The sequence below is a fragment of the Echiichthys vipera genome (assembly GCF_963691815.1).
Source record: "Echiichthys vipera genome assembly, chromosome: 19".
Lineage (NCBI taxonomy): Eukaryota > Metazoa > Chordata > Actinopteri > Perciformes > Trachinidae > Echiichthys > Echiichthys vipera.
Genome location: NC_139844.1, coordinates 14,603,069 through 14,619,418, shown reverse-complemented (window position 1 = coordinate 14,619,418; position 16,350 = coordinate 14,603,069). Strand labels below are relative to the sequence as shown.

The following is a 16,350-nucleotide window of genomic DNA, read 5'->3' as shown; positions in this document are numbered from 1 at the left end:
CAATAAAGGACTCACTCTGTTTGCACCCTCTATTGTTGCATCTACAGCAAGAAGCTTATCTGCACAGGGAAGGTCACACCAACAGCAACTGAAAGCATGGACTGCAAAGCACTTACTGTGAGGCCAATAGAGGAAATCACCTGTGACTGCTGCCACAGTCACTCACTCTATTTTTAAAGAGGGCGCACACTTTGAGGTTTAACAAAGTGACCATGAAGTTGTACGTAGACAGCAGTTGTGTGACTGTATCTTCCCTCCGATGAAGACATCCAGCTGTAAGCACCTCAGATGAAAAAGGCAAACAGTCGGCCCTTCCTGAACCGCTGCTGACACCCACATCGACGCCTCCTCGGGCTCCTCCCCTCCTCTATTTCATCCCAATCCTCCACCTCCTCACCTCTTCCTCCCTCCTCTTACATGTTGCTCAGTGCTCGGATACAGGTTGAGGCTTCCGGCCATGTGGGAATTTCTCTGAATCGTGGCTCTCAGTTGAATCTGTATTTTGGTGAGGATGTTCGGGCATTGTGTGTTTGGAGAGGTCTGGTAGGAGAAAAAAGCCATCCAATTTGTGCAGCCTTAAGGATCAAAGAAGCTTTTCTCAGCATTCCTTGCCAGGAGAGTTGCTCAAAATTTTGCAAAAAAACGGAAAAACTACAACTTTTGCTGCTTTTATCGATTTCCCAAAAGATGTTCAGAAGACTTTATCTGGTGAGAAAGAAACAGCTTTGATAAGAACTGCACTTGATTCTCACTGCTGAGGACCAGGAGCCATTTCCAGTAATTCACCCTTCTGTGAAAAATGTCTGAACAGCACCAACGAGGTACCTAATCTACCCTGTCACACGGACATTGACACTGAACAGCTGTTGCATTTACCACTGTCTGAGAAAGACAGCGGACCATTCAGGGGCTATACGGCACTACACGACGATGCTGAAAAACTTGTTTGCATCAAAGCACCTTGTACTTAGCAACTGACGAGGATGAGAGACGGTGTGATGACCTACCTGTATTTGACAAGTGTGTTTTTCACCTCGTTGGAGAGAGGAGCACAGAGGAAAAAAAGTCAGCGAGAGAAAATAGGGGAGGGGAAGAGCGAGCCAGGGAGGGAAGGTGTGAAGCCAACGCTGTGAAACAGAGAGCTGGAGAAGACAGACAGAGCTGAGAAAGACAGAGAGAGAAACTGAGACAACTCTACCAGACTGAAAAAGGAGTAAAAGGAAAAACAGCGTATCAAAGAGCTGGCCAAACGCCCATTAAACGCTGGAGGATTGTGTTTTGTCAAGGCCATACAGGGTGAGTACATATATTCTGTTTGATGAAATTATGGCAGGAAATTAAACAGTGCACAGGAGCAGCTGTCACCTTACTGTTCAGTGAAATCACATCATAAATTCTAACATTATAAACATTTTATTACTGAATATTAAATGTTTTCTGAGTGACTACATTGATGAATAGTGGAACTACTGCTGGGGTTTATCAGTTGTTACCAGTGCTTTTATAGAGCTCGACAATACATTTTGTACAATGTGGTTTTGAAACTGTCGCTTTTGACACCCAAAAATGTTATTAAAATTGATCCTATATCCTTAATATGCTTTGATAAGTTTAGGTATGGGCATAAAGGGGTGTTGTGTGTTTATTTTTCACTCAGGAGAAAGTGGGAGGTACGAGGAGTAAGATGATTTGATTTTAGGTATCATTAAAAACCATGGGGATGACAAGTCACATGACTGGCATCCTAACACTTGTACCACTGTACCATGGAGGTATGAAACAATGAGCCTCATCCAAACAAGTTTTAAAACGGAACTAGAGCAGGAACAACTAGCAATTAGTTGACTATTGTCGGAAAATTAAGCACTTCAAAATTATTTCAGGGTTTTTTTTCCAAAACAAAAAGCCACGAGATGCACTTGTTTAAACTTGTTTAATGTTGAGATTTGCTGCCTTAGCTGCAAATGACGATTGTTTTGATCATCGATTAATATGTTGTGCTTTTATTTTCTCAATTAAAATCGATTGCTGTATAAAACGTCAGAAAACAGTGAAGATCACTATCACTATCCTGGATGGTGGTGACCCCATCAAATATATTATATTGAAATACATCTAATATTTTACTAAATGTAAGACATTAGCAGCAAATTCTCACTTTGAAAAGCTGAAACTTTTCAGCATTTCTGCATGAAAAATGTATTAAATGATAATCCAATAGTTGCCCATTCATTTCCTTTTATTGATTATTGAATAATCATTGAAGCTCTAAAGTAAACATTTGTTTTTTGTGTTTGGGCAAAAAAATGGACAAAAACAAGCAAGTTTCAGTTATAGGGCATCTTTGTCTATTTCTTGAAATAATAAAGACCAAACAAATAAATATTTTATAGTTTTCATTCAGAAAAGAAATGTGAAGATGTGGGGCTTTTGTTTCTTGTTTCATGATTTTGAATTCAATATTTAGGGGGTTTGAATTGTTGGTCAGACAATTTGTTGAGACAATTCATTGAAGAGTTAGTTGTTCAATGGATGATGAGAATAATTGCATCCCTAAAACAACCTCTCATATGGTAACGTATGAACACTTGAATAGTGGAACAGGTATTTAAGGATGACAGTGGGTAGACCGTCCTGTGGGATGATCGCAGTGAAGTGTCTATGATCCACCTGCTGCTTTATTTGACCTCACACCATCCTCCGCTGGCTTCATCATAATCAGCAATTGCAGGGAAACGAACCGCCTGTAATGCTTTGTTTCCTGATTTTACCAAGCAGATAGTACATGAACAGCCTCATTCCTCTGCTTTGACGCCAGTCTCCTCCAGTCTCAATGGCTAATCAAGTATCCATAACGACACCGGAACATATAAATTAATGGCATGATTGGGACTATTCATCTCGGTTAGGAAAACGTCCTTGTGTTTGTCAATCTAGTTAGCTGAATCACTGAAACTCTAATGTGATTTCCTTTTGTCTCATTATGATTGAACCTTGATAGGTGCCCATTAGCAGCCTTGGTAAACTACGGCTGCGGGGGAGGAGGATTGATCCTTGTGTTAATGTGTACAGATAGATGACCGTGTTAGGATGTAAATAACTGCCCAGCAATTCCCCCAAGTCATATAGGCACATGGACACGCACACAAATAGAACATGGCGATTGCACCATGTGTGCATTAGTGTGCATTATCCCTGGCAACAATTAACCCCCAATAATGTGAGGACAGGGACAAGACCTGACAAAATGAAATCACCTTGAGGTTATAAAAGACAATTCATTCATAAGGCTTGATAACAACTTGACGTCTTTTAATGCACTGAGCTCATCCATTCTTTGACTGAAATTCCTCTCTGATAAAAAGCTTTCTGCACAAACGCAGCTTCAAAACGCCCAAGTATCAAAAGCGCCAAGGTTTCATCCTTGAAAACAGTCTGGACATTATGAAACAGGTCTACTGCCTGCTGAGTCCTGACAGGGTGAATCTAAGCATTCAATGAAATAAAGGAAGGTGTAATCAGACTCAATCAAAGCACATGAATGCTTCAAGCACTTGGGATGTTTGGACAAGCAGTGGGGCTACGTAACGAGGCCACAAGACAACAGAAATCAACGTGACCTTCAATTCAAATCAAACAGTCTGTTTACATAATTTCCTTGTCAGGCTCCATTTTTCCGAATCACACTGAGTACAGTAGAGCTTTCAGTCGAGCCTTTGCAAACAGAAAGTCAGCCACCGTATGTCCTAATGACTCATTTTTCTACATTTTAAATAGATTGTCTTGGCAAAATTCACGAAACAGGCATAGGTCTTTATAAACCTTGTGCTTTGAGCATCTACTTTGTGCATACATTAATTATTTCATAAAGAGATAAGATGAAAACTTAAATGCTGGTTGTTGGAGTCACTGCAGCGGAAAATGAATTTGGATACATTAAACAGAAGAAAACATGAAATTTGAATATAAGCAAACTGAGGTTATACAAATGGAGGTTTTACTGTATAAACAACAGTGACAAGTTCTGTAAAAACATCTTAGGAAGACTGCAGCAGTATTATAGTGATGGAAGTCATGTATTCAAAATTTGTATTCATTTTTTTTGCATCAGAATATACTTAAAGTACCAAAAGCAAACATACTCATTACGCAGAACGTCCCATTTCAGAATAATTATGATTGGCTAATTTTAATTACTTTATCTACGGATAGGTAGCTTGTGTTTTTTTCCCCTGTGACCGATGAACTCTTTATTTAATTAGAATTTATTTGTTGATTATATTTTGTATACATATCATTAATCAACAGCAGCAGAATGTACCAGGGCAAAGAAAATACACCAAAAATATGAACAAACATGATGATTTTCATCAAGATTTGATTCAAATTTCACCTAGTGGATATCAATATTTCCACTGAAGACCTCCTGTGTGTATGATTTAGGCAGGGGTCTGCAAACTTTTTGATATGAACTGCCATTTGTACAGTTTTTTGTAAATCAGTGTGCTATATCAACGCCAACCAAACATAGTACCCGCAAATCAGGAGCGGAGTTGGGCGGGCCTTCGTGAATGTAGAAGGGGAAATAGTAGTGACGTCCAAACAAGGCTTCATGAGGCGTTATGAAGTATTTTCTTTATTTTCTGAGCCGACTAGATGGCACTCACTGTTCAACAGGGTTGAAAGCACACAGAATTACCGGCCCTTTAACCTTTTTTCTTAAAAGCAAGAGCTCCATCTGCTTCATAAAATAAAGAAAATGCTTCATGAAGCTTCTGAAAGTTTCAGCTGGCTGCAATCTGCAACCTCACCACTAGATGTCACTAAATTCTACACACTGAACCTTTAAATTATGTTAAGCCTATACAATATTGGCTCATATATTACCATTTCTAAATTGGAGTCACAATTTCTTACTTATTAATTAAAATAACAGCAGTGAACATGAAACCATGTCCTCTGCCTCAATGCCAAAAAAAATGAAAATCAGAATGAAAATGTCATAAAACTGCACTTTAAAGCATCAGTAACCTGTCTACTACTACTACTACTACTGTGGAGCCATTTTCTTAAGACATCCACTGCCTCTCTCCATCTGTAATAACTGACACTGGAGATGTGAAGCAACAGCTGCCCAATCAAAAGGGAACTTGAAGGTGTTTTCTGCGTCACAGCAGACTGATAATCAGAATGCAAACCTAATTTTGTTTCATACTTTATTTTCACATTTCAATACCTGAATGAAGCAGAACTGTGGGCAGTGATCCAGAGGTTTTGAAGCCGGCGAGTGTTTAATGGTGTGTATTTCCACTCTCCTGGACAGGAAGAGGAGCTAATGATAGTGATTTGTTTAATTATCTGTCCAGCCTTACTTCCACTCTGGAAGATTCAGATCCATTTGTGTGCGGGAGGGACAACACCATCGACATGTTGTGCAGTAAAGTAATTTCCCTTTGTGCTGTAAAGCAAAGTTTTGACAAAAGTGGCATAAAGAGTGAAATCCTGCTGGATTTAATTAGAGGAATTAGTTTTACCATATTAGTAAAGTGAGTCTTTGTAAGCCACAAGTGACAATATAATGTTAAAGCCTTATTTAAAATGTAACAAGTAGAGAAGAGTGAGTGAATGCACTAACTTTTCATTTGAAAACAGGTGGTGGAGGAGATTTTTAGTTAGGAAACGTATGATCATTTTCATTATCAATTCATCCGTCAATTTTCTCAATTTGTCATTTGGCGTTTCTCTAAAACGTCACATAACATTTCCCATAGTGCTACTTCACATTTTTCATATATATTTCTGACAGTTGACACGCTTTACTATCATGGAAAACAAAGAAAAACTGCAAATTTATACTTTTCAGATGCTGGAAAAGGTGTTATTTTTTGTAAATTTGGCTTAAAATATGACTAAAACAGATAACAAAATTGTCATACAGTAGTTGCTATAAAATGTTGTTTTTCCGATCTAAAGTCCAAAACTAAAAAGATACATATGGAATTATATAAAACAGAGAAAAGCAGTAAATTTCAGCAAGTTGAAAGCCGTACATGGAGAACACAGACCACCTCCAAGGCCACGTTCTGTCCTACAATTTTAAAGCAAGTGATAAATAATTTGCGTATTCAAAATGTAATGGGTTCTTCCTTGGCCAACGCTACACTCTTTCACCAAGATTTATTAAAAAAATCTGGCCGGATTATTTCTGTAATCAGCTGACAAACAGACAAACAGACAAACAAACTGATGTAGCGGAGGTAACAAAACGATTGCTAATCAATGACTCGAATAATTGTTTCAGCTTTAAAGATCCTGTTTCAAATATTACATGGGCTGACTTTAACTAAACTTCAATGCTTTCTGCCCCTTAATGTCAGGTAGAACAAAACAATCCCCACCCACGCATATATATATTTATACTGTTCTTGTTTTAGGTTGTTCATATGTGCTCAGCTCTGACTACAGTGGATGGCAACATTATCAGATAAAGTGTCTTCTTATGACCGGCAGCATCCCTGTAAAGTTAGATTATGACCTACTGCTGATTGTATTTATTTGATTAAAATATTGTTCAGTCAGCCCATAATCTCACTCACATCCAAAGCATCCGACACATGGGATAAAGCTCTTCTCTCGACCTCCCTGCACCGGGATTCTGGATCTCTTATTACAAAAGGTTGAGAAGCACTGCTCAAAGTCATTTCATCCTAAAAATACATGACATCTGCACATCTTTCTGACATGTACATTCTGCCCAGTCTTGCCAATAAAGCAACCAGGATACTCCAACACTTCAACACCTTGGATACAAAAATTGACAGAGAAATAAGCTCGTTAAGAATTATTCTATAACAACTTAAGAGGGAAAAAAGGGAGGTTTCTGTGGCAGATTCCATATTTCACGGCTACCTTAATTGGCCAGAAAAACGACTCTTGAAAGAATCACCTCCCACGTACAATTAAGTATCCTCTAGAGAGCGGCAGCCTCTTGCTGTACGGCGTGACTAATCTGACAATGTGGGCAAAACACAGAGACGAGAGATACGAGTCAAACAACTCACAGGACCACCTTTGGCCTTTACACTACAAGAGAAGGGGAGAGAGACGCGGCGGCAGCAACACTCTCCAACTCTCTAATGGCGTGAGAAAAAACCCCAACAAAAACAGTGAGCTGCTTAAACACTCGACCCAAGTTAAAAATGGCGTAAAAACGTCCTGCAAAAACACAAGCAAGCCTTGCACAGATTATCAGAGCAAAGATACTTCAGCTTAAACGACATTAACTTGGCTGATTGAATAAATCTGATCACGCTCGATAACACTGAGAATAAATCGTTATGCTCAATAACATACTGTATGTAATACAGGGGAAGAAAACAAGAAAATGTATACAATGTTTTGAATGAACTATTGGATGAATGAATTTTAAAAGGCTCTACCTGAAATCAGTCATGGTGCTTGAGAAATTAAGCCATGTTAAGAGCACACTCAATTTAACAAACAAATGTAACCTTTTTGGTCCAAATATGGCTTATTTACTTTTCACATCCATCAGTGATGCTTAACTAAGAGCTTGACAAATGTTGGTTTTTATTAAAAGCCGACACTAAAATATACAATACTTAAAGACATATCTTGTAGATTTATTAATTTTAAGACCAGAAATTGTAATAATTATGGTTTTCCCCATAATTGTATTATGTTTACATTATTCCAAGCCTCTGAAACTATACTTTAATTGTTGAGGTTGTATCTTCCTGTTTAAGTGCTAAAGGCTCCAATTCAGCAGCTGCTGAAAATAACACTGATGAGGGTTGTTAGACTGACCCAAAACAGTAACGCTGTGGGCCATGAAACTAAAACAAAGAGCTGAAAAACACTTAACTTGCCCTATAGATCTGAGGTGTTAGCGCTGGGCTGATGATTCTCTGTGCATTTGTTCCCAGTACCAACAACTACTTTCAAATAACACAGTCATTTGACCTTTTGTTCACATTAAATGTCCCATATTGTGACAAGTGAGATTTCCATCTTTTTTTTTATTATAATGCAGGTCGAAGTGCTATATAAATACCGTATTCAGAAACTGTGGCTTTAAACGAGCCGTCAGGACTTTTGTATGTTTGTGCTGCCACAACTATACTATATATTGATAGAAAGTGCGAGTACATGGCCATTACAGACATACAGACAATAATGTAATAAAGTATGTAAACATGTTCGAGTAGAAACCCAAAATACAAGAATTAACCTTAAAATGAGCAAAATATGTGACTTTTAGTGCAGCTTTTAACCACTAGGAATCCCACAACAGGCCTTTATAATTTACCAATACATGAATGCTGATCCAAAAAAAAAAGAAGAAAATCTCATTTACATGCTTTCAAGTTCATTTGCATGCCATCCTTGTAAAAAAGGACACCGCATAATTACAGTAGAACACAAAATGACGGGTTGATGTTTGGTAATTAATACAAGGTCAGCGTGTTGGTGTAAACCTCATCTGAATAATCTAAATAATGGAATCTTGATACCAATATCAGATCCTGTTGACTTAGAAAACACCTGAAACCAGCTAAAACCAAACATTTGGAGACTTTTAAACCACAGTGAATAAATACAGTGAAGCTAGAAAGTCAACAGTCATAGCAATATTGCTAAATTACTGCACACTTGGGAGCTGCTAAAATGAGCTAAATGTGACACATTGGGTCTGGGAATTGGTCCTCAAGATGAAGAAATATCGAGCTTTGCTGTAATAAGGCAGCACTGAGCTATCTACTTGTGTTCCTTTTGGGGGGTGGGGGTATTAACAGAAACAGGCATGAGACTGTGGAGAGCCCAGGGGGCTAAAACACGGACCACTGAGGCTGAAATTAGGAAACACAGACAAGCAGGGATGTTCTAAGCCGTCTGACAACATTGTCCAACACAGAAATTTTTCTTTTAACTAATTAGGCTACAGAGACAACTTCAAAACAGTACAATTAGTCTCAGTGGAGTATTTGACATAGGGTGAACTTTCAGTCTCGTTATCCCAGAAAGGCTACTACACAGATTAAAAGCCAACACAAAAGTTTAATACTTTTGTACTCTTCCTTTAACTGCTACTGGTGGGATGTTAGTTTTTATGTTGCCTCATTTTTTTAACCAATAATGATCAATGAAATATGTAAATTTATCACCTAAGCTTTTGGAGCAAATTGTCTTTATTTCTTTGTTGTGATGTACACAAATATAAGCCCAAAACACTAGGCATTACAGGAATATTTGAAGTTTTTAGGGAAGCTCAGATGCCTGACTTGTCTCACCTGCTAATAGCTCACAGAGCCCTACAGGTGTGGTCGGCAAAACTACACTTTCTTTTCGTGGTGAGATCTTACCTGCTGACTGAAGCAGGACGTGGAAGTCTGATCCTCTCTGAGCTGGCGTGTCATCATCATCAGGCTTCTGCCTCTCTGACGCCTCGTAACGATCCCAGTTTGACTCCAGTTTCCTCCTGGAGAACACCTCCGCCCGGTTGTCCTCCTCCTGAAAGTTGTCCCCTTCATCTTGATCCTGAAAGAAAACAAGGAGGAAATGTGTCATTGTGACAAATGAGAATGATTGTGCACATTTTCAGACAACTATAGTAACTAGGTTAAAGAAAATAACTTAATGATAATAAAAATCTAAAATAGGAGAAGCTGTATTTTAAAAACGTCTTGCATCCATAATTTCCCAACTGAAACATTATGGTGGGGTGTGTTAAATTAGCCTAAGAGATGACCTCAGTCAGAAAAAGTCAGATTTTTTTTAATTTAGTCAGAAAAATTGAAATTGTTTTTCCCTTTTTATATCATTAGATGTTCAATATATTTTGGTTTTGGACTGTTTATCAAAAAAAATCACCTTGAGCTCTGGAGAACTGAGGTGGACAAAATGATTAAATTGAAAATCTAATCTGCAGATGAATCAATAATAATCGTTAGTTGAAACCCCAGAACACTACTGCACTTTCTTGCAATTACCAGGAGGAACACGCACATACCCATTTTGTGCAGGTACTGGGTCACAAATGATCTAGGGATGGGTAATTAATCATTTTTATTTTGAATTACGATTTTGGAATTATTGGATTTATGAAAACGATAAAATTAGGATTAAAATGGTTATTGTGCAGCATTCTGCTTCACAATTATGCCCGTGTCGTGTTTCGTCTTATGTTATAAATCCAGCGCCTCCCTTTTCCTTTACAGCAGAGTACTTTAGTTCCTTTTCCCTGAGTTACTGAATGCAATATGTTGAATATACACTGGAGATCAAAACTAGAGAACAAAGTATTAATAATTAATTTATTTCTGAAATACTGTTATTTTTCAGAATTTGATAGAATATCTGCTGTGGCTTTACCACTTCTGTAATAGCATTTTATTTTTTTAAATAACCACGGTACTACAACTCAACAAATCATGAGTTTTGGCATAATCAGGCAACAATGATCTGCTGATTTACTCTATATGAACGGTCGAATTGCAGCCTGGTATTTTTACATATTCTTTTCATGTACAATGCTCCATTAGATTTGTAGGTTGGGAAATTTAAGTGCACCAACTGGCATACCATTACACAACCTCTGAAATATGCTATATTTCTTTGTGATATTAAGTTTTTCGGTGTCTGTCTATCATTCAGTTGGTGTAGATCACAATATACAGAGATGGCAGATTGTGTAAAAAAAGTTGTTCAGACTTCATTTTTACAAACATCAAAAAATTTGGAGACAGCTGACTAAAGACTAAACTGTGACTATAGATTTTTTTAAAAACACTTCCTGTGATGGTGCTGCACAAAGTGTTATTCAAAAGAGCGTTCTGTAAAGTGGTCATTAACACATAGCTCTTATTCATGATTGGTAGCTAAGCCCAACAAAGGGGTCAAGGTAAATGGCGCGTCTCACTGTCTGTCTGACAAAGAATAGATGTTCAAAACTGCACTAATTAATTTTGTCTGCGTCATAGATTTCTTGCTGCTTTGTCATTTGACTGCACAATCCTTTTCTAAGGTTGTCATGGAAATGTGCAGGTGTATCAGAGGGTCAAAGCGTGATCGGTTTTGCTGGTGCCCTGTCAAAACTCAAAAACACACACAACAAACAAAATGGAGTTCATTTTTCTTCCGACAATCTCAGAGACCCCGCGGTCTCTATGGATCCATCAAATGAGATATTTTATGATTGCGCCCCATGTACCGATTTGTATGATTGCAATCAGGGAGCCCCTATTGTTTCCCTCCTAATTCAGTCGTTACCATGGCAGGATCATCGACTGACAGAACATCCCAGTGGAAATGAAGCTGAACTCTCTAGAGTCTTATCCGAGGCCCACTGATAATGTTTAAGTGTTGTGTAAGAGCTTCATCGCCATGATGATAACATGAAAAGATAACTCTGTACATGCTGACAGGAGGTCATGATGTGCATGATGTTACGGTACATAAGTGTGGATGTCATCAGGCTGAAACAAACGCACTTCAACAGCAGCAAACCAGTGCTGTAATGTACGGCTGGATGATGCAGACAAAAGCTTCTGTCCCTAAATTGGTGATTTCATGTGTGTTTTCTGGCAATTGTGTTTTCAAGTTATACTGTGTGAATTTAATACATAACAAATAAAAAATATTAGTATTTTCTGAAGAACATCAGTTCATAACACAAACTTAAAATAGTTCCAATTAGATTTTCTTCTTCTTCAAAAAAAAAAAAAGAGTTAGTATCTGGTTGTTGTTGTTATCAATTTAGATGACTTAATCCATGTGTATCATGACACCATTACATGGAAATACACTATATGGTGTTCCCCAAAGCAATTTCAGTCAAAAGCAACTGGACCTGGGTATTTGTCTAGGAAGACGTTTCCCCTCTGATCCAAAAAGCTTCATCAGTTCATGTACTCATCTAACCGGACTGGGACTGGACCAACTAACTGGTGTGGAGATCCACCAATACATGGTGATATAGAATTATCTTAGTCTGAGTCGTGTACTCAACTTAAACTGTGGCAGTTTAAGTTGAGTACAGGGACAACTCTGAAACTGCTACAGAGGCTGGGCTTTGACTGCGTGGAAAACACGTACCAACGTGTTTACATCATATCACTGACTAACTTGTGTATTATTGAGCATGTTGGTGCTAATGAGCACACAATTACACTGCAATTAATGCCGATTTAAAGTGACGGTCATACTAAGTTTGACACCATCTTGCAATAACTGTGTGTCTTTTCCTGGTGACCCACCTACAAAATAACTGTTTTTTTCAATGCGATTCGGTGGAGCGAGATAATGGGGCAGCCTGTGGAACTTCCATGCTCTCACCCGGTGATGGAGCTCCGCAGGGGCGCCTCCCCCGCGTCCACGACCGCGGTAGTGGTCTCTTTTACTCCGGCCGCGGTGGTGGCCTCCTCTCCCTCTTCCCCGGTGTTCACCGCCAAAACTGTCGCCGTCGTGTCCACCTCGGCCACCTCTTTTCCAGCTGCCTCCTCTAATTCTGCTTGGTCTACCCTCCATTGCTGTCAACTGTGGCCGGCCACTTTAGCATGTGACGCCTAAAAGTTGAACGGAATGAGTGTTACATCGAATTGAGTCCGCCCACAAATTAATTTTGATGGTTCCGATTCTCATTTGGACCAGAAATGATTAATGTAATTTGTGGATGGAAAGTACAGACAATAATCATTTTTTCATTTCAGAATCAAATTTCAACATTATAAGATTATTTTATTGGAAAACAAACAACAGTTTAAACAAGTATTACATGGAAAGAAACCTACATGAATGAATTAAATTGAAATAAATAAATACATTTTAACACAAACCTTAACAATAAAATCATAATATGAAAAACGATGTCATTATTGTTTGCAATGGCTCTAGTGGATTAAATTATAATAAATCTGAGGTTTATTAAAAATCAATCAAATTTGAATACACTCAATACTTTAAATTGTTTTGAGAATTATAAAAGTCTGCAAATGTAGAAATCCCCAATATTTCTGATATGTGAAAGTTACATACAATACTGCACCACAAGCTGAAATTGCAAGATCAATTTCATGTGTTGTTTTTAAAAAAAATAATAACTATAAAAGCAACAATACATTTAACATATGTATAAGACGTGAACTAAATACTACAGTTTTAATAGTGTATATGATTACATGTTTGTGAACACTTCAAACTGACTGAATACTGTATATCTACAAGGGTTTTTATTGATAATTGTTTCATTGATGTTTTTCTTTTTATTTCAGGGAAAACTCTTAATGGAGCCACAAGCAGGTGCCTCTCTCTGACCTGTCAATGGAAACACACACAGATAACAACATGGATGCAGGTCCTCCAAACAGCACTTTTGCCAACACATCACATGTCCAGGCTACTCCCCACAATGTTTGGGAGGTTATAACAATCACTACAGTGTCGGCCATTGTCAGCTTGATCACCATTGTTGGTAATGTGCTGGTGCTGTTGTCCTTCAAAGTCAACAGCCAACTGAAGACTGTAAACAACTACTACCTACTGAGTCTGGCTTTTGCTGACCTCATCATAGGGGTGTTGTCCATGAACTTATACACCACATATATCCTGATGGGTTACTGGTCGTTGGGAAACCTTGCATGTGATCTCTGGCTAGCAGTGGATTATGTAGCCAGCAATGCTTCAGTTATGAACTTACTTGTCATCAGCTTCGACAGGTACTTCTCCATCACAAGGCCGCTGACGTACAGGGCTAAAAGGACTCCAAAGAGAGCTGGCATCATGATCGGCCTTGCATGGCTGGTGTCTTTTGTCCTCTGGGCACCACCCATTCTGTGCTGGCAGTACTTTGTAGGAGAGAGAAACGTGCCTCCTGACCAGTGCCAGATTCAGTTTTTAACTGAGCCTGTGATCACATTTGGGACAGCCATTGCTGCTTTCTACATCCCTGTCTCTGTTATGACCATCCTTTACTGTAGGATCTACAAGGAGACGCAGAGACGGACTAAAGATCTCGCAGAGCTGCAAGGGCTCGCAACAGAAAATGTTCTAGAGGGGACTAAACCACAGAAAACTATCATTCATTCTTGCTTTCATTTCACTAGAGAGAGGAGAGACCGAAGTCAGGCCTCCTGGTCCTCATCTAACCAAAGTAACGCCACTAAAACTACCACTAGATCAGATGAGGCATGGGCAAAAGCAGATCAGATCACTTCATTTAACAGCTGCTCCTCTTCTGAAGAGGAGGAGCAGCATGTTTCAATAGAAACCCCTCAAGGATCTTTCAAAGAGCAAGGTGGACAAAGTAATAAGAATGGGCAGGTGAATGATTATACAGAAGAGCTGTACTTTTCCACTCCAAAAAAGAAGAGCAGTAAAAAACACATCTCTTATAAATTCAAACCTGGCTCAAAGGATAAAAACGGTAAACCTACAACTGCTGCAACCTGCCTGCCTGATAGAGAGCAGCCCCCCAAAAACGCCTCCCCTTCATCCTCCTCCACCACCTCCAAACCCATTGACCCCGTCCTGAAAAACCAGATCACGAAGAGGAAGAGGATGGTGCTGGTGAAGGAGAAGAAGGCGGCCCAGACTCTCAGTGCCATCCTCCTGGCCTTCATCCTCACATGGACGCCATACAACATCATGGTGCTCATCTCCACTTTCTGTGCCGACTGCATCCCCACGTCCCTGTGGCACCTGGGCTACTGGCTGTGCTACGTCAACAGCACCATCAACCCCATGTGCTACGCCCTCTGCAACAAGACCTTTCAGAAGACCTTTCGAATGCTTCTGCTCTGCCAGTGGAGGAGGAGGAGGAGAGGTGAGGACAAGCTGTACTGGTGCGGACAAAACCCAAACGTCAACAACAAAATGACTTGATGTGGTGAAATTCAACATGAGAGCAGACTCATTGCTTTTTCTCGATATATACTGTAGTCAGTGGTCATCTTCAGCATGAAGTGCAGCATTATGTTAAAGTACATGTGGAAAATGAGTTGGACCTGATGCAGCACTTAAATTGCTGGTCCGGATAATTAAAGAAAAGAGACCTCATGAAGGCGTGGGCACATTCTTACAAAGGCTAAAGGTTAAACAATAAGTTCAGATTACTTTATAAATCTTAAAGATGAACTCCAACAATTTTACACTTCAGTCTGTTTACAGAGTGCCAGGATTACCTCTGCACGTGAAAAACCTCAATTTAACAGACTAAATTAGCCGCTACTAGCACAACGCACCCAAATCTCTAACCAATCTGTTTCAGTCTAATTGTATTGTGGGTAATGTAGGCACCAAGTTTCATCAAAGAAGAAGCATAAAATAAAAGAAAACAATAATGTTATCCTAAATTGATGGAGTACTTCTTTAATACAATACTCGCATGCCAATATGTACGTAGAAGGAGGAATCATTCTTCCTCTCCATACTGAAGGTAAAGCAATCTCTTCCAACCGCATGTTCATCGATACTGGATCAGTCGTCTATACTAAAACAGTCCCTTTTCTGTAATCCCAAACTGTCAATTGTTCTGCCAGACATGCAGATGTAATAAGGAACAGTGTTTGCTTTAACACGTGGCCGGACAGTAGGGAATCTGTGTATTAACACTGATGACAGGTAATCAATTACAACAACCTTTTGAGTTGAATAATCAGGATATGTTATCGTTGAGCAGTGGAAGGATCAGGCTGCTGAAGCCTTATACTGGCTTTTGCTGAAAATGTATTTTTTTTATAATGGAGACTGTCCCCACTCACTTACATTGGAGTCACTATGAAGGAAACACTTCAGAGGCAATGTGAGCAGGATGAATGATTACAGAAACCAGAAGTAACCAAGTACTTTTAACATGCTGTATGAGCATGTGGGGAAAAACTCTGAACTGGTAATTTTAACCTCAAATAATCCCTCTTTATTCTATTGCTCACTTTGCATTGTATATAAAGGACATACTGTAGGCTTACACATTTCAAAGTAATTTATAGTGTAAAGAATATTTCACAGGTTCTGTTGGATTTTACACCTCTCAAATGGTAAATGTAAATTGCCTATTGTATATCCGTGTCTTGGCTTTTGCAATCTTGTGATATATGATCTTGTGTTCAAGGGCTATTCTGTACATTTCAGTATATTTACAGCTGCAGTAGTTTCTCAGTGATAACATGAAATATGAAATTATTTATGGATCACATCTCTATTCCTGTCAATATTCAGTAACTAAAAAAAACAAAACCTTGGACACATGGAATTTGAACATAATGAAGCCACCATGTTTGGAATGATTGATGCCGTTGTAAATGATTGCACTTATGTGTCTTTTAATGATGTAAC

The 16,350-nt window shown here is 38.8% G+C and overlaps 2 protein-coding genes across 2 annotated transcripts in view; one reads left to right on the top strand and one right to left on the bottom strand.

The window, feature by feature from the left end:
* Positions 1 to 12,546, bottom strand: part of aven (apoptosis, caspase activation inhibitor) — a gene marked incomplete at its 5' end in the record, with an annotated part of 29,006 nt that extends 16,460 nt beyond the window's left edge. Inside the window, 2 exons of the mRNA XM_083934085.1 lie at positions 9,384 to 9,558; positions 12,355 to 12,546. Of these exons, the coding sequence (XP_083790211.1) occupies positions 9,384 to 9,558; positions 12,355 to 12,546 (367 nt within the window). The remainder of the gene's footprint in view (positions 1 to 9,383; positions 9,559 to 12,354) is intronic.
* An 816-nt stretch (positions 12,547 to 13,362) lies between these two features.
* Positions 13,363 to 14,898, top strand: chrm5b (cholinergic receptor, muscarinic 5b; the record flags this gene model as incomplete). The annotated part of the gene is made up of 1 exon (XM_083934617.1): positions 13,363 to 14,898. The coding sequence occupies one exon, from the start codon at positions 13,363 to 13,365 to the stop codon at positions 14,896 to 14,898; it is 1,536 nt and encodes a 511-aa protein (XP_083790743.1).
* Between the last annotated feature and the right edge of the window lie 1,452 nt (positions 14,899 to 16,350).